This window comes from Chelonoidis abingdonii, chromosome 9 (genome assembly GCF_003597395.2).
Source record: "Chelonoidis abingdonii isolate Lonesome George chromosome 9, CheloAbing_2.0, whole genome shotgun sequence".
NCBI classification, from domain to species: Eukaryota; Metazoa; Chordata; order Testudines; family Testudinidae; genus Chelonoidis; species Chelonoidis abingdonii.
The window spans coordinates 59,457,022-59,473,178 of NC_133777.1; the positions used below are offsets into that span (position 1 = coordinate 59,457,022).

A 16,157-nucleotide genomic window follows, 5' to 3' on the forward strand; every position below is an offset into this window, starting at 1 on the left:
CTGATCCAGGGCAGGAAGTCAGAAAGGACAGACCTCTATAGCTACGTCTGCACTGCAGCTGTGAGGTGTGATTCCCAGTGCTGGTTGAGACTTGTGCTAGCTCAGCTCAAGCTAGAGCACTAAAAATAGCAGTGTGGATGTAGTGGCATGGGTGACAACTTGAGCTAGGCGCATGAGCTTGGACCAAGGGGGTCAGGTGGGCTTGGATTCAGGCATCTAGCCTGAGTTCCGGCCCATGCTACAACATCCACACTGCTATTTTTAGCCATTTGCTGGAGAATGAGCTACTGTGAGTCTGTCTACTGGTGCTGGAAATCCCAGCTGCAGTGTAGACATACTCTAAAAGAGAGCGCAGCTGCAGAGCCAGTGTCAGATGAAGGGATTCCGGTCTCTGTGAGGGACAGGAGCTGGAGGGAGCAGCAAGATACGGAGAGGTCCTAGATAGCTGTGATCTTTTTAGAAATGGAGTGGGTGTTCTAGAAACAAGAAGAGGAGGGAAGAAGTAGCATAGATGTGAGGTTAGGAATGATTGACTAGAGGGGCGGAGTAGTGGCACAGATGGGTGTGGCAGGTAGAGAGGATGAGGAAGGAGCAAATCTAATCAGAGATGAAGGAGAAGAGGCAGAGGAGTGTGTGGATGTGAAAGCTGGATTGGTGCTGGTGGGAAGAGGAGCCGGTAGAGCTGGTAGAAACTGTAGACAGGTGATGGTAACAAGGATAGGGAAATGGAGGCAGTGCGGGAGGGGAAGGAAGAAGGATGCTATGATGCAGAAGGGTATGATGGGAGCCTTGGGTGGCAGATGGACAAGGTTACCAAAAAAAAATAATAATAATACAGCGGGAGATACAGATCCAGGGGATGCTCCCTGGTGCTTGTAGCAGCTCTCCCTTCCAGGCAGGTATACCATGTTGCCCAAGGGAGAGGGAAGAAGGCAAGCCTGTTGGGAGCTGCACAGCTGGGAGAGTCAGGGTGGGACAGTGGTGGTGAGGAGTATACTGGGACAGAAGCCTCTTCATAGTGAAAATACTTAATAGGGTGCAGCTGAGGTTTAATAGGTTAAACTGAGAACATGAAATGATGAATACTGTATCCAGCTGAAACTGAAGAGGGACTTTAGATATGCAAAATCTAATATCAGAGCATCCTTACTCTTAAGAGAGATTTGAGATCTACATTGATTAAGTTTGGCATTTGGTATTGCTGAGCACCTGCCACTCCCCACTGACTTCAACTGAGGTTGCAAAGTTTTAACATTCTGAAAAATCAGATGTTAAATGGTCAAGACTACAGGATGTTCCACCTAAAAGATGAAAACTTCAGCAGTATCCCTTAATAGCACAGTCAGACATTGATTCATGAATGAATGAGTGTCACCTATGAGCCATCAGCACTTCCTACACCACCTGGCTTTGTCCTTGGGAGAGTCTCTGCATGCCCCCCCCCTTCACCCAGTCAAGAACTGAGCTTAGAAAAGCAAACAAGATCACCGTTTAAAGTTGTATGGTTGCAAGAATCACCAAAAACTAATGCATAAGTAGGTTTAAGATTAGTGTGGGTAGTGCTTACATAATTAAACAGGAGCAAAATCCAAACTCTTCTGGCAAGTTTGCTTTTAAAACCCACAGGATCACAAAGTAGACATGCTTCCACAGTTCCATCCCTTTAAACATGAGACACTGAGGAGCAGAGTGTCTGCTATTCAATCTTTCAATATACAAGATTCCCCAACTTTTAAACAAATAACCAATTTCCAGTCAGTTTGCATTCTAATATCTTCAAAACCTGAAGATTCAACGTTTTCCTAACCAGTTCAGCTGGGTTATTTTTGTACTAAAGGTTAACTGTCACCAGAAGAATTAAATTTTAAAAGCACGCATAACAGAAGTCAAAATGCTGAAAGTTTCTAATCGGATGCTTCATTATTCCAGAATGTACAAAACTACTATTCTCACTACATCCTGCAAGCCAAGGCCCTTTTCTTTTTTTCAATTAGCATCCTCCAGTTCCCTAATACAGCAACACAATTTCAGAATTATCCTTTAGACAATAACCTCGCTAGCTAAGATTTAGCTTGTTGTTTACGTCTGGAAGCTAGAAAGGAATCTGATGTTCAGGGTCACATATTTGAAGGACACAATGCTTGAGGCTTCAGAAACATGCATCTGTACACAAGACAGGCGGCTATGTATGATTTGCACAAAGCTGTTTTATGGGTGTGAGCATACTTTTACAAGTATGGCACTTCTATGGAAAGGCCCTTAAGTTTCCAGATGTCAGTCATTCAAAGCAGACTACACTATAGTATATTTAACGCTAGTGGACGAACGGAAGTCTTTTTACCTGCCATAGCTTGAGTTCTCCTACAACAGCTAATGCTGTTGCCAATAACTAAGTCAGCAGCAGGGAGCTGTATTCCTTATGCTGCAGAGGAATCTCAGAACCCAGGTCTTGGCAAGTAAAATAAAGAATTTTCTATTTTTTTTTTTTATCTGAGCTGTATTTCTTTGTAATTAACAAAAGCTTTTCACTAGTGCTCTCCACCTTCAAACTTCAGTTGAAACAAAGAAAATGCTACTGTGTTTGAGAGATTTTTGATCTTCAATGGTTGGCTAGCTTGCATTACTGAAAAAACACCCAAGACTTAATTTCCTCTAATGAAACTAGAGGAAGGATCTGTTCTATTAATTTCAGCAGACAATAGTATTCCAAAAGTTTAATCAATGTACAAAAACAGTACGAAGAAGAAAAAACACACACCTTTAATAGAAAATATTAGTCTTCAAATTAATTAAATCTCTAGATTTGCTCAACAAGGGTCACCATAACTGGAAAGAACATCCCTTACAGCCTGAAGAGGATTTGAGTTATAAAATAACTTAGAGTTCTTATCTATTCACAATAGGTTTAATAAATATTTATTCCTTTTATGTTCATTTTTCCCGCCAACTATAACCATCTTCTTATAGACACTCTGTCATTGCTTACCACAGTATGCTGAACAGCTACTTTAGCTAAGCTATATAAAGCCCAATGGGCAATTTTCAGAGGTACTGAGCATGTTCTCTGTCTGTGAAAAATCAGGCCACAAACACCAATACCATTTGTACTTGAACTATTAATCCCTTCCCAGAGCTGCAGTGCCACATCTCCTCTAGCAAACACAGCAATCTACATGGCCAAGAATCCTGGTTATCGAGTTTTTAAAAGTAGCGCAAGAGATCAATTAAACTGTCCACTACCAGATATTTTCCTTTTTGAACTCAGTCTTCCAATGAATGGTAGTCTTCCTCATCCCTCACTTCTCTGTACTTCATTGAGGTTTCCCCTTCAGGTTCATACCGGACCATTTTAATATTCAACATTTCTGCTAGTTTTTGCGCAGCAAGTTTGGCTTGCATTTCCTAAAACAAACACACAAAGGAAAGAGAGAGACATAAGTTAAACTACGATTTGTTATTTATCCTGGATATCAAAATTCTACTAGCTGAATAAAAGAAACATTACAGAGTAACTGGCATGATCACATTAAGTCTCATCCCAGCAATTCCTAATATCCGCAAGAAACAGTGGACAGTTCCTTAAATTTAAACAAAAATATCTTCATTTTATTACTTGAGCAACAGCTTCTCATGCTGCAATTCTTACATAAGACCTGCTTCCACTTGAGCAAGATCAGGCCTATGTCGATATGTGGCCTACTGGAGTCGTCATATGACTGAGAAACAGAACTCTCATGCTCCAGACCCAGCTCTGACAAAGACTGTGGCCTTTGGCAACTCCCACAATTGTTCCAGTTCCAGTTTCCCCCTCCGTAAAAAGGGGAAATAACATTTATCTAACTCTCAGGAATGCTGAGATTATTAATTAGTAAGGGCTTATAAAATATTAAGCAGTACCACACTGAAATTAAATAGCCGAATACCAACAAGTTTTTACTAGTTGTTTAGTTTTAAAGATTACCAGTCTGTGATCATATGGAATTCAATGCCAACGTCCAGTGCCAGATCTCTGTTCAAAATGAAACTTCCTTAACCGCCAGTGACTACAAAGAACTTCGTCATTGCCAGTCACAGTACGAAGAAAATCAACTGTAATTACATGCACACATTTCAGATCTATAACACTGGATACTTCTTTTGCCTTCATTAGCCTGAATAGGTTATCCAGCATACTCTAGTGACTGGTATGTTTGTTACTGAGCATACTTTGAGTTCAAATCACAGAAGTGACAAGTAACACTGTAATGAATTGATCATTACTGTATACAAAGAATAATGCTCAATTTTATTCACTGCTTGATAAACAGCTCTAAAGAATGAATTTGAAAAAAAAATAAAACACTGACGGAATCAAATAGAAAAATTAATCTGACCTTATGAAGAGCCTGGAAGTCTCAAGTGACTAACATATGACAGGCATAGCTTTTATACTGTGGCTTTCCAGAACGGACCCAGCAATATAATTACATTTTCCAGACCAAACAGCAACACTGATTCATACCTCATAAATTTCTTTTTGCTGTGTCTGAATTGCTATTGATTCTTCTATGGATAACAACTGGGTAGGTGCATGATGAAGTGGTGGCAGCCGGGCTGCTGTGATGTCATCCAGATGTTTCTTATCTCTAAGACGTCTTTCTTCTACAGAAATCGAAGACCCAAGTATCCTAGGTGAACGACTAGGTGAGGAATCATGCGATGAGCCACTCCACTCAGCTGGTAATCTAAAAGGGATCAAATGCGAAGTGGCGACCCATATTTGCAATGTGAATTTAAGACAGTTTTTAATTCTAGAAATAGTCATTTCTGATACAGAAAGACTAAGAAAGAGACAGTATAAATCAGGTCATATTATATTATACCACATAAGTGAACAATAAGCCAAACTTTCATAGTGCTTCTTCATGTAAAAAGATAATTAATTTTCACAACAGTTTTATAAGAAAGGAAACTTTACCAGTGAGAAAAAATTCATGGAGAGGCTAAGTGACTTCTTTGAAGCCACAGAGTAAATCACTGCTTTAGCAAGGATTAGAATGAAGGAGTCCCCAACTCAGCAATGAGTCCATTAGAATATGCTGCCTCTCTCAATCTACCAAACACTATCTACTTCAATTAACTTCCCTGAGGTCGAGGACATTCATTTTCTCACAGGAAATGCTCCAGCACATTGAAGGATTGTGCCTTACTTAAGTACAATCTCTCTCTCCACACAGGTTTCTAATACTAACCATAAAATCACATACTACACAGACACCTGGAGTCACTCCTTCCTGCCTTCTTCTGTGTATATCTCAAGTTTTTAATCAATGGAAAAAATGAACTAGTGATTTCATACAGCTCATAATCTTCTAATACTTTCAATATACTTTGTAGTGATCTGCAGCTACAATAGGTCCATCTTTTCAAGTACATGAAGGCACTGCGATGATGCTCCATCATGCACGTCAATTGTATCCAGTATAGAACCTACTAAAGGTGCAAAACTCTTATCAAATCATCAACTTGTAACAAATATTCTTCCGGGGAAAAAAAACCTCTGCTAGAAGTTATATTTCTAGTTCTCTGTTTCTGCTTATTTGATGTCCATAAAATGGCAATGGCTGGGAGTCAGGGAAACTTTGGGTAGTCACTGTTGAAGTTTCCAGACAATTTTGCCAATACAGAAACTAAAATTCAGAGTGATCCTGAAAAGCCACCAACTATTACAGTTCAGTTGTAATGCTAAAGGAATATTTGCCAGTTAAGTAATAGCTTTGTAGCATGGACCAAAAAGAAAAAGCTTTAATTGTTGATGATGATTATTTATTACTTGTGGAATCAGGAGACTAAGCGACACATTGTAAGATAACTTTTGAATCATGATTTTAGCCCCAGTCCCCAGATGCGGGGGACTAGCACATTAAACTAGTATGCCACAAAATGCCATATGTCTTTTTGAGTATCTAATTCTGTCAAAGCAAAAGCAAAAAGCATTTACAGTCACCAATTTTATATAGATAATAGTTAGGCCTCCTATTTATGAGAAACTTCTCTATTCTGCAATACTTACACGTTGGTTTTAAATTTATTTTTAGATCTTGGGTTCTTAGCTCTTGATTCTAGAACTTCAATATAATGTGGCTTTTTTGGTGCCACCATGGGAAGGCTTCCAAAGGGATTATTCTTAAATTTAGCAATGTTCTGTTCTTTTTCTGATTTTCTTTCACTGTTATTTCCATCTCCAACTGCAACTCTTTCAAAGGCCTCAACCAGCATGTCACCATTGTTGCTTGAAGCATCCACTGCACTTTCTGTTTCATCCAGAGAACTGTATTTGGGTATCTGCTGATCAATTTTCATCAGGCTGATTGAGGATGAATTTAAATTGGATTTACTTTCGTGAGATTTTGCATAGTCTTCGATCATACTCTCTATTTGATCACGTTTTTTATGGCCCTTTGCAGAAGCCGTATGTCTCTCTCTTTTCTCGGTACATTCAGTTTCCTTGTCTTGCACAACAGTTTTCCAAGTTTTGTTTACATTAGTAGCAGAGTTTTCATAAATAGATGAGAAAACTTTATTTGTTGATTTGTCCTCACTCAGGGCAATTCTTTGCTTGTTTATATTAATCTCCTGTTGTTTTGTCTGAAACTCCAGTCTAACAACAGACAACAGTTCAGTTGTCCTCCTTAATTCTTCCTGTTGTGCTACGGCCAGCTTCAGCTTTTCAACAAAATCAGAGATCTTTTTACCTTTATCTGGAAGTCTATAAATAAAAGTCCTAAAAATAAGAAAGAAAGAGTTACGTGAGAAGCCTCAGTCTTATTTCTGATATTCACATATGTAATAGTCGATGGATAAAGTTAATAGTTTCATGAAAATATTAAAACATTGCTGGTTCCATGACATAAAACATTCTGAAAATATTAGAATTCTAAAGTTTGCATAAATGCATGACATCTGTAGTTTTATAAGTTCATGACAATAGCAGAAAAATAGTGATCATTTTATCAAAACAAGTGAAGATTATTCTGAGCTGAATTAATGGTACGGCAAATATTTTACAGTGATTTAATTTAAAAGGTCACAGAACTTGGAGGGCAAAATACAAGATTGAAGTGAACTGTGCTATGATTACTGAAGATATTTATCAATTGATTTTAGAACTGTGAACATATGTAAAATTTGAGTATACTTCTAAAGCTGTTGTCTTGACAGCCTTACCCAGAATAGTCTTCACAACTCTATTATGTTATCAAAGCTATCTGTAGCAAATTAATCAGAGAAGTGTGTGTGTGTGTGTGAAATCCAGCCTAGAAACTGATGTGATTCTGACACAAATGAGTAGCATTCACAACCAGTAAATTGGGTCCAAGGAAGTTTTACTAACAGGTAAGAGGAGCCGGGCCGGAGCCCAAACTCCTCCTGCACCCCACATCACAACTCCCTGCCCTGAGCCTCCTGCCAGACCCGAACCCCCTGCCCTGAGTCCCCTCCCGCACTCCGCATCCCTGCCCTGAGCCCCCTCCCACACTCCGCACCCCTCCCTGCACCCCGGCCCTGAGCCCCCTATACACCTTACACCCCTTCCCTGCCCCAACTCCTTGCCCATAGCCCCTTCCTGCACACCGCACCTCCTCCCGTCCCCCACCCCCTTCCATCCCCCACCCTCCGTCCTGCACCCCAATCCCCTGCCCCGGCCCTGCTTGCAATTTCCCCACCCAGATATGGCCCTCGGGCCAAAAAGTTTGCCCTCCCCTGCCTTACAGAATAGGGCTAAAATTGCACATTTGTGCAGGATGCATGTTTGTTCTAGTTCTTCCTTTTCCCCACCCTTTAGGCTTCCTTCACTGAAAGGGAGAAAAAAAAAATATGTTGTTATACTAAGTTAGCTACCTCACTGTCATTTTTTAGAAGGGACCAGGCACTGGAGTTTTTACCTCAGTATAGCTAGTTGTAATCAATCACAGCCCCACTAATTGGGGTTTACCTCAACTAGCTATGCTGAGGTATAAAACTACTTGTGTCTTGTCTCCACTACAATTCTACATCAAACTAGCTATCTCAATGTGAAACAAGACATATCTTTTTTACAGTGTAAGACATAGCCTAAGATTAGATACTACCTCTCTATATTCCCCTCATAAATTGCGTTCCCCTCTCCACTTTGGCCTTTACTCATTAACTCGGTCTCTCACACACACTCCTTTTACTGAAACCAAACTAGAAAGCCTCCTTAAAAACAATGTATTTCTGTAGGTAACGTCAGATTTGTAAATCATTAAAGCCTTGACCCCACAAACATGTAAACATATGGGGTGGTTTTACTTATGTGAAGAACTCCATTGACTTTGAATAGAGTCACTCATGCTTAAGTGCTTGCAAGATCAGGCCCTACTAAAGCAAAAGCATCACTTATTTATTGTTCTTCACTGGTTCTTGCTCCCAGGCTCAGCAGCTAAATGATCACCACGTGTTGAGTCAGGAAGGAATTCCCCCCCAGGTCAAATTGCCAGAAACAAACCTTTTCACCTTCCTTTGCAGTGTGTGGGTGCAGGTTACTTGCTAGGATCAGCTGGGTCTACCTAACAATCATTGCCCTGCCACTGCAGGGGCTTTGGGCATTGGTTTACCTCAGTCCCACCTATTCTCTGCCTGTGGCACCTAACAGTCTCATTTCCTGTAGACTGTTACACTTTGGTCACTGGGTTTAGCGTGTGGGTGCTGTGTGGCGTTGGTGGCCTGTGATACACAGGAATCAGACCAGATGATCCGGTCATTCCTTCTGGCATTGAATTCTATGCTAGTCTAATCCTGTAGTGCTTGGACTCCCAAATCCTTCTGTCCCTTATCACGGCACTCTCTGTGCTTGGCAACAGCCCCCGGGAGGTGGCCCTTTCAATAGGGGAAAATCATTATGACTCTTGGGCCTGTTCTGCCTACTGAGTCCGATCTGTGACCTGGTTGTTATCCCTCTCACAAGGACACAGCTTCTGTCACCGCGGTATCCACCGTCCAAAGTGACAGCGGACAGTGGGGGGACGGGTGCTCATGTAAAGTCACTGGCAGGATCAGTTTATAGACTCATAGACTCGTAGGTCAGAAGGGACCAATATGATCATCTAGTCTGACCTCCTGCACAAAGCAGGCCACAGAACCCTACCCATCCACTTTTATAACAACCCCTAACCCATGACTGAGTTATTGAAGTCCTCAACAATTGTGGTTTGAAGCCTCAGCTGCGGATCCACCCGCAAGTGACCCACTTTTTGCCCACGCTGCAGAGAGAAGGCGAAAAACCTCCAAGGCCCCTTGCCATCCGCCTGGGGGCCCTATCCCTTCCGCCCAAATATGGCGATCAGCTAAACCTGAGCCATGTGGGCAAGATCACCAGCGCACCCCGGAAGAACTCTTGCAGTAACTCAGATCCCATCCTCCAACATTCCCTCACAGCCATTGAGCAGACTTATCTGCTGATAATCCAGATCGTCATTCGCCAATTAAACTATCCCATCATATCATCCCCTCCATATACTTGAAGCTTAGTCTTAACCAGATAGTCTTTTGCCCCCCACTACTTCCCTCGGAGAGTCTGTTCTGAACTTCACTCCCCTAATGGTTAGACTTTCGTCTAATAGCGGCAGCTCTGTGTGGGGGCGTTGGGGTGCAGTGTGTTGTGTTGTTGGAAGTGATGGCTGGGGGGGCAGGTGGCAGACAGCTCTGTGTGTGGGCGCCGGGGATGACAGCGGGGCGTTTGGGGTGATCCAGTGCTTGTGTTGGATTAGTGTGGCGAGCTGGGGGGAGGAAGTAGAGGCAGCTCTGTGCTGTGACGGGCGTTGAGAGGTAGCGTGTGTGTTTGGATAGTGGTGGGGGGCAGCGCAGGGAGCTTGTGTGCCGGCGGCGGGGATGAAGCGGGGCTTGGGGTAGCAGATGTGTGTGGTGTGTGGAAGTGGGGCGCTGGGGCAGCAGGAGGTACGGCCGCTCTGCGTGGCGTGAAGGCGTTGGGATAGCAGTGGGTGTTGGAAGTGGTAGGGGGGGCAGGCGCAGGGCACTCTGTGTGCGGGCGGGATGACGCGGGGGTTGTGGGTAGCATGTGTGTTGGAAGTGTAAGCGGCTGGGGGGCAGGAGTAGGGCAGCTCTGTGTTGGTTGGGCTTTGGGTAGCGTGTGTGTTGGAAGTGGTGCGCTGGGGGCGGAGTTTGCGGCAGCTCTGTGTGGGGGGCGTTGGGGTAGCAGTGTGTGTTGGAAGTGGTGGGGGCGGGTATGCAGCAGGGCAGCTCTGTGTGTGGGGCGGGGATGACAGCGGGGCGTTGAAGAGAAGGTGCGCGAGGGCAGCCGTATGTGTATTGGGGGCGGGCAGTTGGTCCCCGGCAGGAAGCAGCTACGCCGGTTACCGCCCCTCTCTGCCGCGCGGGCCCGTGCGCGGGGAAGGACGGGCTCAGCCCAGCCCCGGGGTGGTGGCCGCGGGGCGCTATCCCGGGGTCTCGCCCCCCCCGACCCGGGGCTCACTGAGCGGCCAGCAGCCTCTCCTGGCGCCTCAGCATCTCCTGCAGCTCTTGCAGGCTTCGGCCACGCAGATCCCCGCCTTCCCCTGGCGGCGATGCCATGCTGCCAGCCGGCCGGGAACGGGCACATGCCACTGCGGGGGGTTCCCCAGCGCCTGCTTCGCCAGCTGCTTCCGTTGCCCACAGGAGGCCGCCATGTTACCGGAAGGGACGGTACGGCAGCAGGGTCAGAGTTTGTTGACACGCGCGTGTGTGCGCCGCTGAAGGCACCGCCCCTCCCCATGGCTCTTAGGCTGTCGTCCCGCCCCTCCGTAGGTCCCGTTCGCCTGCCTCGCGCGCACCTTCCTTGGGCCGGATGGGCCCCGCCTCCCTCCTCCGTGGCGCATTCAGTGCTTACCGTACACAAGCCATCACGCCACTCCCAGCCGTGTCTCCCCCCACCATCCCAAGTGTGCCCAACCCCACTTCCTCTGCGAGTCTGCCCCCTAAACCTGCGCCCACCTTCCCCCTGCCTGACCAAACACCCCCCCAATAAAACCCCCACACAGACATTATAACTCCCCTCAGTCCCTTCCAACGCACAAGCCCCAGGCTCCTCCCTCCACTAAACTTTCCACACAATCCTTCTCCAAACCCTGATCACCTCCCCTTCTACATGCCCCTGCTGGATCCCATATAACAAATATACCAACTCATGACCAAGCCTCATGCACTTCCTCTTCCCAGGCCCCCTTATCTCTCTGTCCACAACTACTTTAGGGTCTAATATCCCACGTCCCTGGCAACTGTACTCCTGCTTTGCACAGAACTTCACACTCACCTTCCAGATAACCGTGTATAGGGTCATACATTGTAGGGCACTGTATCTTAAAAATAAACTCTCATAGGTGATGGTGGAAGCAAAGCCAGTTGTGAATGCAATCCTTAGTCACCCAATTGTGTTCTACCTGTTCAGACCAATGATGCGGCCAGCTCAGGGTCTGCAATATTTTTTCTGCTGAGAGATCCTGATGTCTCATTTTTCAACCTAGCCCATCAACTATTAGATATTCATGCAGTGTTTTAATTCATTAGGGACAAATCCTGTTCATTCCTCCATGACAGCAGGAATGAAGACACAGAAGAATCAGTGTGGTGGTTTCACTGCTCAGAGGGCAGGATCAGGCTACTTACTCAAGTCTGAATTGTGGGGACTTTTACAAGTCCCTCCACCTCTCAAATTAGCTCCTGGTAATGGCTGAAAAAGCAAAAAAAATGGGAAAGGACAGCATCTGTACCTTCCATTCAGCACTCTTAGCAGCCTGCATGTATCAAAGTGAAAAAGTTGTTCCTTTCGCTCCCCCAACCTATGTGTTTCTGCAGTTAGAAAGCAGACCCTACTGCTGGATAGAAAATTTCCTAATCCCTGAAACAAGTCATTTTGTTAAACTTTCTAGTAGTACTTTAAATAAACAAACAAGAATAATAGAAATTAGCTGTCTGCCACCCCCAGAGCAAAATTTATATAATGTTGTCCTACTCAATGATTGTGCAACGGGGCACCCCTTGTAAAGTGACTGGTGTCAGAGAACATACCAGGATGAGACTCAAAATGGCAATTTTCAAATACATCTATATTCCCGCAAAACATTAACACACAACAACCAGCAAAATAGGAGAAATGCATTCAAGACTACAAGGAGTGGGACTTAAACAGCAGGAACCAGGAAGAGAGGGATGGATTGAGCGGAGAAGGGAATTGAATGAGGATGGTAGGGTGGCGCCAGTTTCCTATTTCAAGCTGAGCGGTGCAGATGTTTGAAAAGATCTGTGGCTTGTGAACCACAGGTTGCTGACTTCTGCACTAAATAAATCAAGCGACCCAATTGAGGCAAAGGGCCCTGAGCCCATCAGAGTTCAACTCAAGATGGATCCCCATGTCACAAAGTCTGCATTCTTGAAAGTGGTCGTGATGTTCATTGCAAGAAACACATTTTGTAGTAAGCTGGATGAAAGAAATGGTAAAGAACAGAAGCAGATACTTGTGTCCAGTGTTCAACAATCAGTTTACTGAGAAAGTAGTGAGGGTCTAGATTTCTCACAAAAATTGCTTATTTGCATTTCTCACTGGTAAAAATCTAGTCAGTTCCATTTGTTTCAATGGACATTATCTTTTAGCTGATTATAGGACCTTATTAGGACTCAAGATTTTTAATTGTCAGGGATTGCTTATTAAGGGTAAAGGTAGAGAATACAGGGATTTTTGCAAATTGACATTTTCTATTGACTATTTTTAGTTTGGCCACAAATTTACATTTTGAAAATACAGGTTTTTATAAAGTGTAGTGACAATGGATACATTTCTATCTTTTTTAAAGAATTCCCAAACGAGAACAGAGAATCTGAAGTAAACAAACATTCCTCTTCACGCTGCAAGAGCTAAACCTTGCAACACTAAAAAAGCCAAAAGTGAAACTGACTCCATGGACTTTCAAACAAAGAAATGCAAAATCTAAACAAAGAACACAAGACAGTGTCCTTGTTATGTCAAACTTGTTTTAAAATATCTTTGTGCATAATACACAAGGTAAATACAGAACTTCAGACTCCATTGGTTTGCTTATTTTGTTTTTTCTCAACTGGTTGTTATGAGTGCCATGATCTTTATTAAACCCACTCCATCTAGTAGAAATAATAATAAAGCCTTTAGCTGAATGCTGGTTCCCAGGTGGCAGATTTGGGTCTTTTAAAGTTTATCCCAATAGAGGCCGCTTGGTCCAAGTACTAGTAAAGAGACACATTTCTCAGAGATTGTTAAAACAGTTGTTTTATGGACAGGATGAACTGAAGGCCAATCCCAGAGGGATTGAGGGAGGAAGCATGTTAAAATGACTATCCACCCCTTTGTTTGCTCAGCTGGAAGGTGAATGGAAAGGCTGAGGGCCAGGGGAAATGAGATTAATCAAGTCGGCAGCTACCCATTGAAAAAAAAAAAACATGATCATGGTGAGAAAAATCCAACTAAATGACTATTGAGTGGATTGTATCAGTGCCTGCTGCCCCCAGCCCAGATCATCCCTTCCTGCAGAAAATCCTACAGGAGAAGGGAAAAAAAAAAAAATCTGTTTGCCCCATTTCTTCTTGATCATTCTGTCAGGGAAGGCAGGTTTTGCCTCTGACAAACAGGCAAGAATACTCCCCCCTCCCCAATTTAGATGACCCCATGGAAGCTGCAATAGGCCAAATGAAGGCTCTATTCCCCTGCATCTGCTCTGAATTCTAGCCGCTCCTCTGGCCAACTCCCAGTAACCCTTTAGACCTATAAGTGGAACTTTTTTAGCTTACTCTTCACACAGCCAGAGGCAGATGATGCATATCCCTCAGCTCACCCACTGCTGCCCTATCTCCGCCTCTTCTCCATGTGCAAACCACAGAGAAAGAGGTGGCAATGTCATGGAAAAAGAATGACTCTTTTTTCTGTAGGGGAACCGGGAGGCACACATACAGAGGATTCTTTTAATGCACAGGTCTAGGCAGGATAGTCTACAACTCTATCACTATTACACGTTGAGTTGCTGCTGTGTTACTTCAGTTCAATCATTATTACATGTGCAGAAAGGTAACAGCACTTACAATTTATATTTCTAACTCTAAACTGGAACACCACCATGCAACAGTAGGAAAAACGGTGATGGGGATGAAATCTCATGTTGCAAATTACCAACATGAATCATCAGCAATGATGTGCTGGATACAAAACATGTGAGAGTTCCCTTATGGCATCACTCATAAGGACAATCACTCAGACTATGACATTTGTCTGTCTTTAGCTAGCATCATTAGGAAGAATGCTCAATATACGATGCCTGTATTAAGATACAATTTAGAATTCTCTTTATGGTTTAAGTATGATCAGCAATTTAGATGGAGGTCATCAAGTGATCCAGCTATAGAAAAGAATGGGGTGAATATACATTCCTGGTCGAGTTTGATCTTGTCATTTATTCAGCAGAAGCCATTATGGATGCCTAGGCAGTGGAAAGCAGATGCAAATGCTCAAAGGTAGAAATGGATCTGAAACCCCCTCCTCACTCCCACCTCCCTGCTATGAACTGGCATTCAGAGCAATTACGGGGAAGGGGAAGGTCATGTATTCTCAGGCCTTGCCAGCTGAGAGTACAGAGAACTGTTTTGCAGGAACGAAATGCCCCAAACAGCCCTGTTTCAAAGACAAGTAGATGTCATCAGACTGAATGTGGTCAGCCTAATACAATCTAGGGACTTTGGACACTTCTTTTTCTACTGGGGTTCAGAAGTAATATATTTACATTGCACATCAGTATGGTTGCCAATTTTGCTTGGACGTATTCCTGGAGATTTAACCACATGACAATCTTTAATTCCTGGAGACTCCAGGCCAATCCTGGAGGGGGCAACCCTACACATAAATAGTATTTTCATAGCTTGTCTTGAAGAATGTTTTCTTTGTGTTAGAGCATGTTTTGCCTCCACATTAGAGGGGAACATTTTTTCCATTCACTTACCATTTTCTTGAACACTTTGTTCAGCACTCATATAAGGTGCTTCATATTTCACAGGATTGATCCCTTTGTTTCTTATAGTAGTCGACTTTACTATGCTCCCCACTTTGGATATTGTCCCAAGAGAAGGTGCTATCTAATAACAGCTGACAGAAGGCGAGTCTGTTTTCTGTCTGAAGTCATGTCTGAACTTAAATGCAATTTATTCCTCAATAGTATAAGAACAGTTGCTATGCAATTCAGTATTATTTGTATGGCAAATATCTTGGAACCTACAAGAAGATCCAATTATAACAAGAGCAAAAGAGAAAGAAAATCCACTCTTCTGATAAATAAATTAGAATAAATGAGGTGACAGATGAGACAAGGATAGGAGAGAGGAATATTGCTCTTTATATAGGGAGACTAGGCTTTCAAGTAATTAGGCAACGTATCCAAAAGTATATTGTTTGACATATTACTGGTATACAACTCATTGGAGACATTCCAATAGAGATAGATGTTTGCATATGTGAATTTTTAATACTTCTGGAAGGTACCAGACTGAAGCTCTCTATCCACGCCAAAGGATTTCTTTGGGGGGTGAGGGGGATATGTAGGAAAAAGGCTAGAGCATTAAAGCCAGTCAACATTTTTCAACTAAAAAGTTTTATCGGAAAAATGTGGATGCATCAAAATTGTTGATTTACCAACTGGGAAGTTCTAAAATAAATAAATAAATAAATAAATAAAATCTTAATTTAAATTGATATTTCAAAACAAAACTAAAAATGTTAAATTTTGAATCAAAATGCCATTGATTCTGGGTTTTGGAAACAAAATTTTCAATTTTCCATTTTTATTTTTTTCTGCTATCTCCTACTTAAAAAAATTAAAATAGATGCTTCCATCCTCTTCCCCCATCTCGCCCCTCTGGTGGTGTGTGTTCCTATACTGTTGATGGTGAGATCTCCTGAACAGCCTATGGGCTTAATAAAGGGCCAAATCCTACACTCCTAACTTTGTATGCTTTTTAACCTGCCCATCCACTCATAAAAAAAACTCTCAAATGTCAAATCAGTGATTTAACCCCCTGTTTCCCCTCAAAAATCCAACCCCTCACCCAGAAAATCCTGGAATTCTTCATGAAAGCTTAGAAGTATTAAAACCTCC

At 43.1% G+C, this 16,157-nt stretch overlaps 1 protein-coding gene across 1 annotated transcript in view; it reads right to left on the reverse strand.

Moving 5' to 3' along the window:
- Nucleotides 1–2,656: 2,656 nt before the first annotated feature.
- The window catches only part of MYZAP (myocardial zonula adherens protein), a 96,889-nt gene continuing 83,388 nt past the window's right edge, over nt 2,657–16,157 (reverse strand). The window contains exons 13-15 of the mRNA XM_032774113.2: nt 6,053–6,763; nt 4,502–4,724; nt 2,657–3,402 (exon numbers count right to left, since the gene is read on the reverse strand). Of these exons, the coding sequence (XP_032630004.1) occupies nt 3,262–3,402; nt 4,502–4,724; nt 6,053–6,763 (1,075 nt within the window). The 3' untranslated portion in view covers nt 2,657–3,261. The remainder of the gene's footprint in view (nt 3,403–4,501; nt 4,725–6,052; nt 6,764–16,157) is intronic.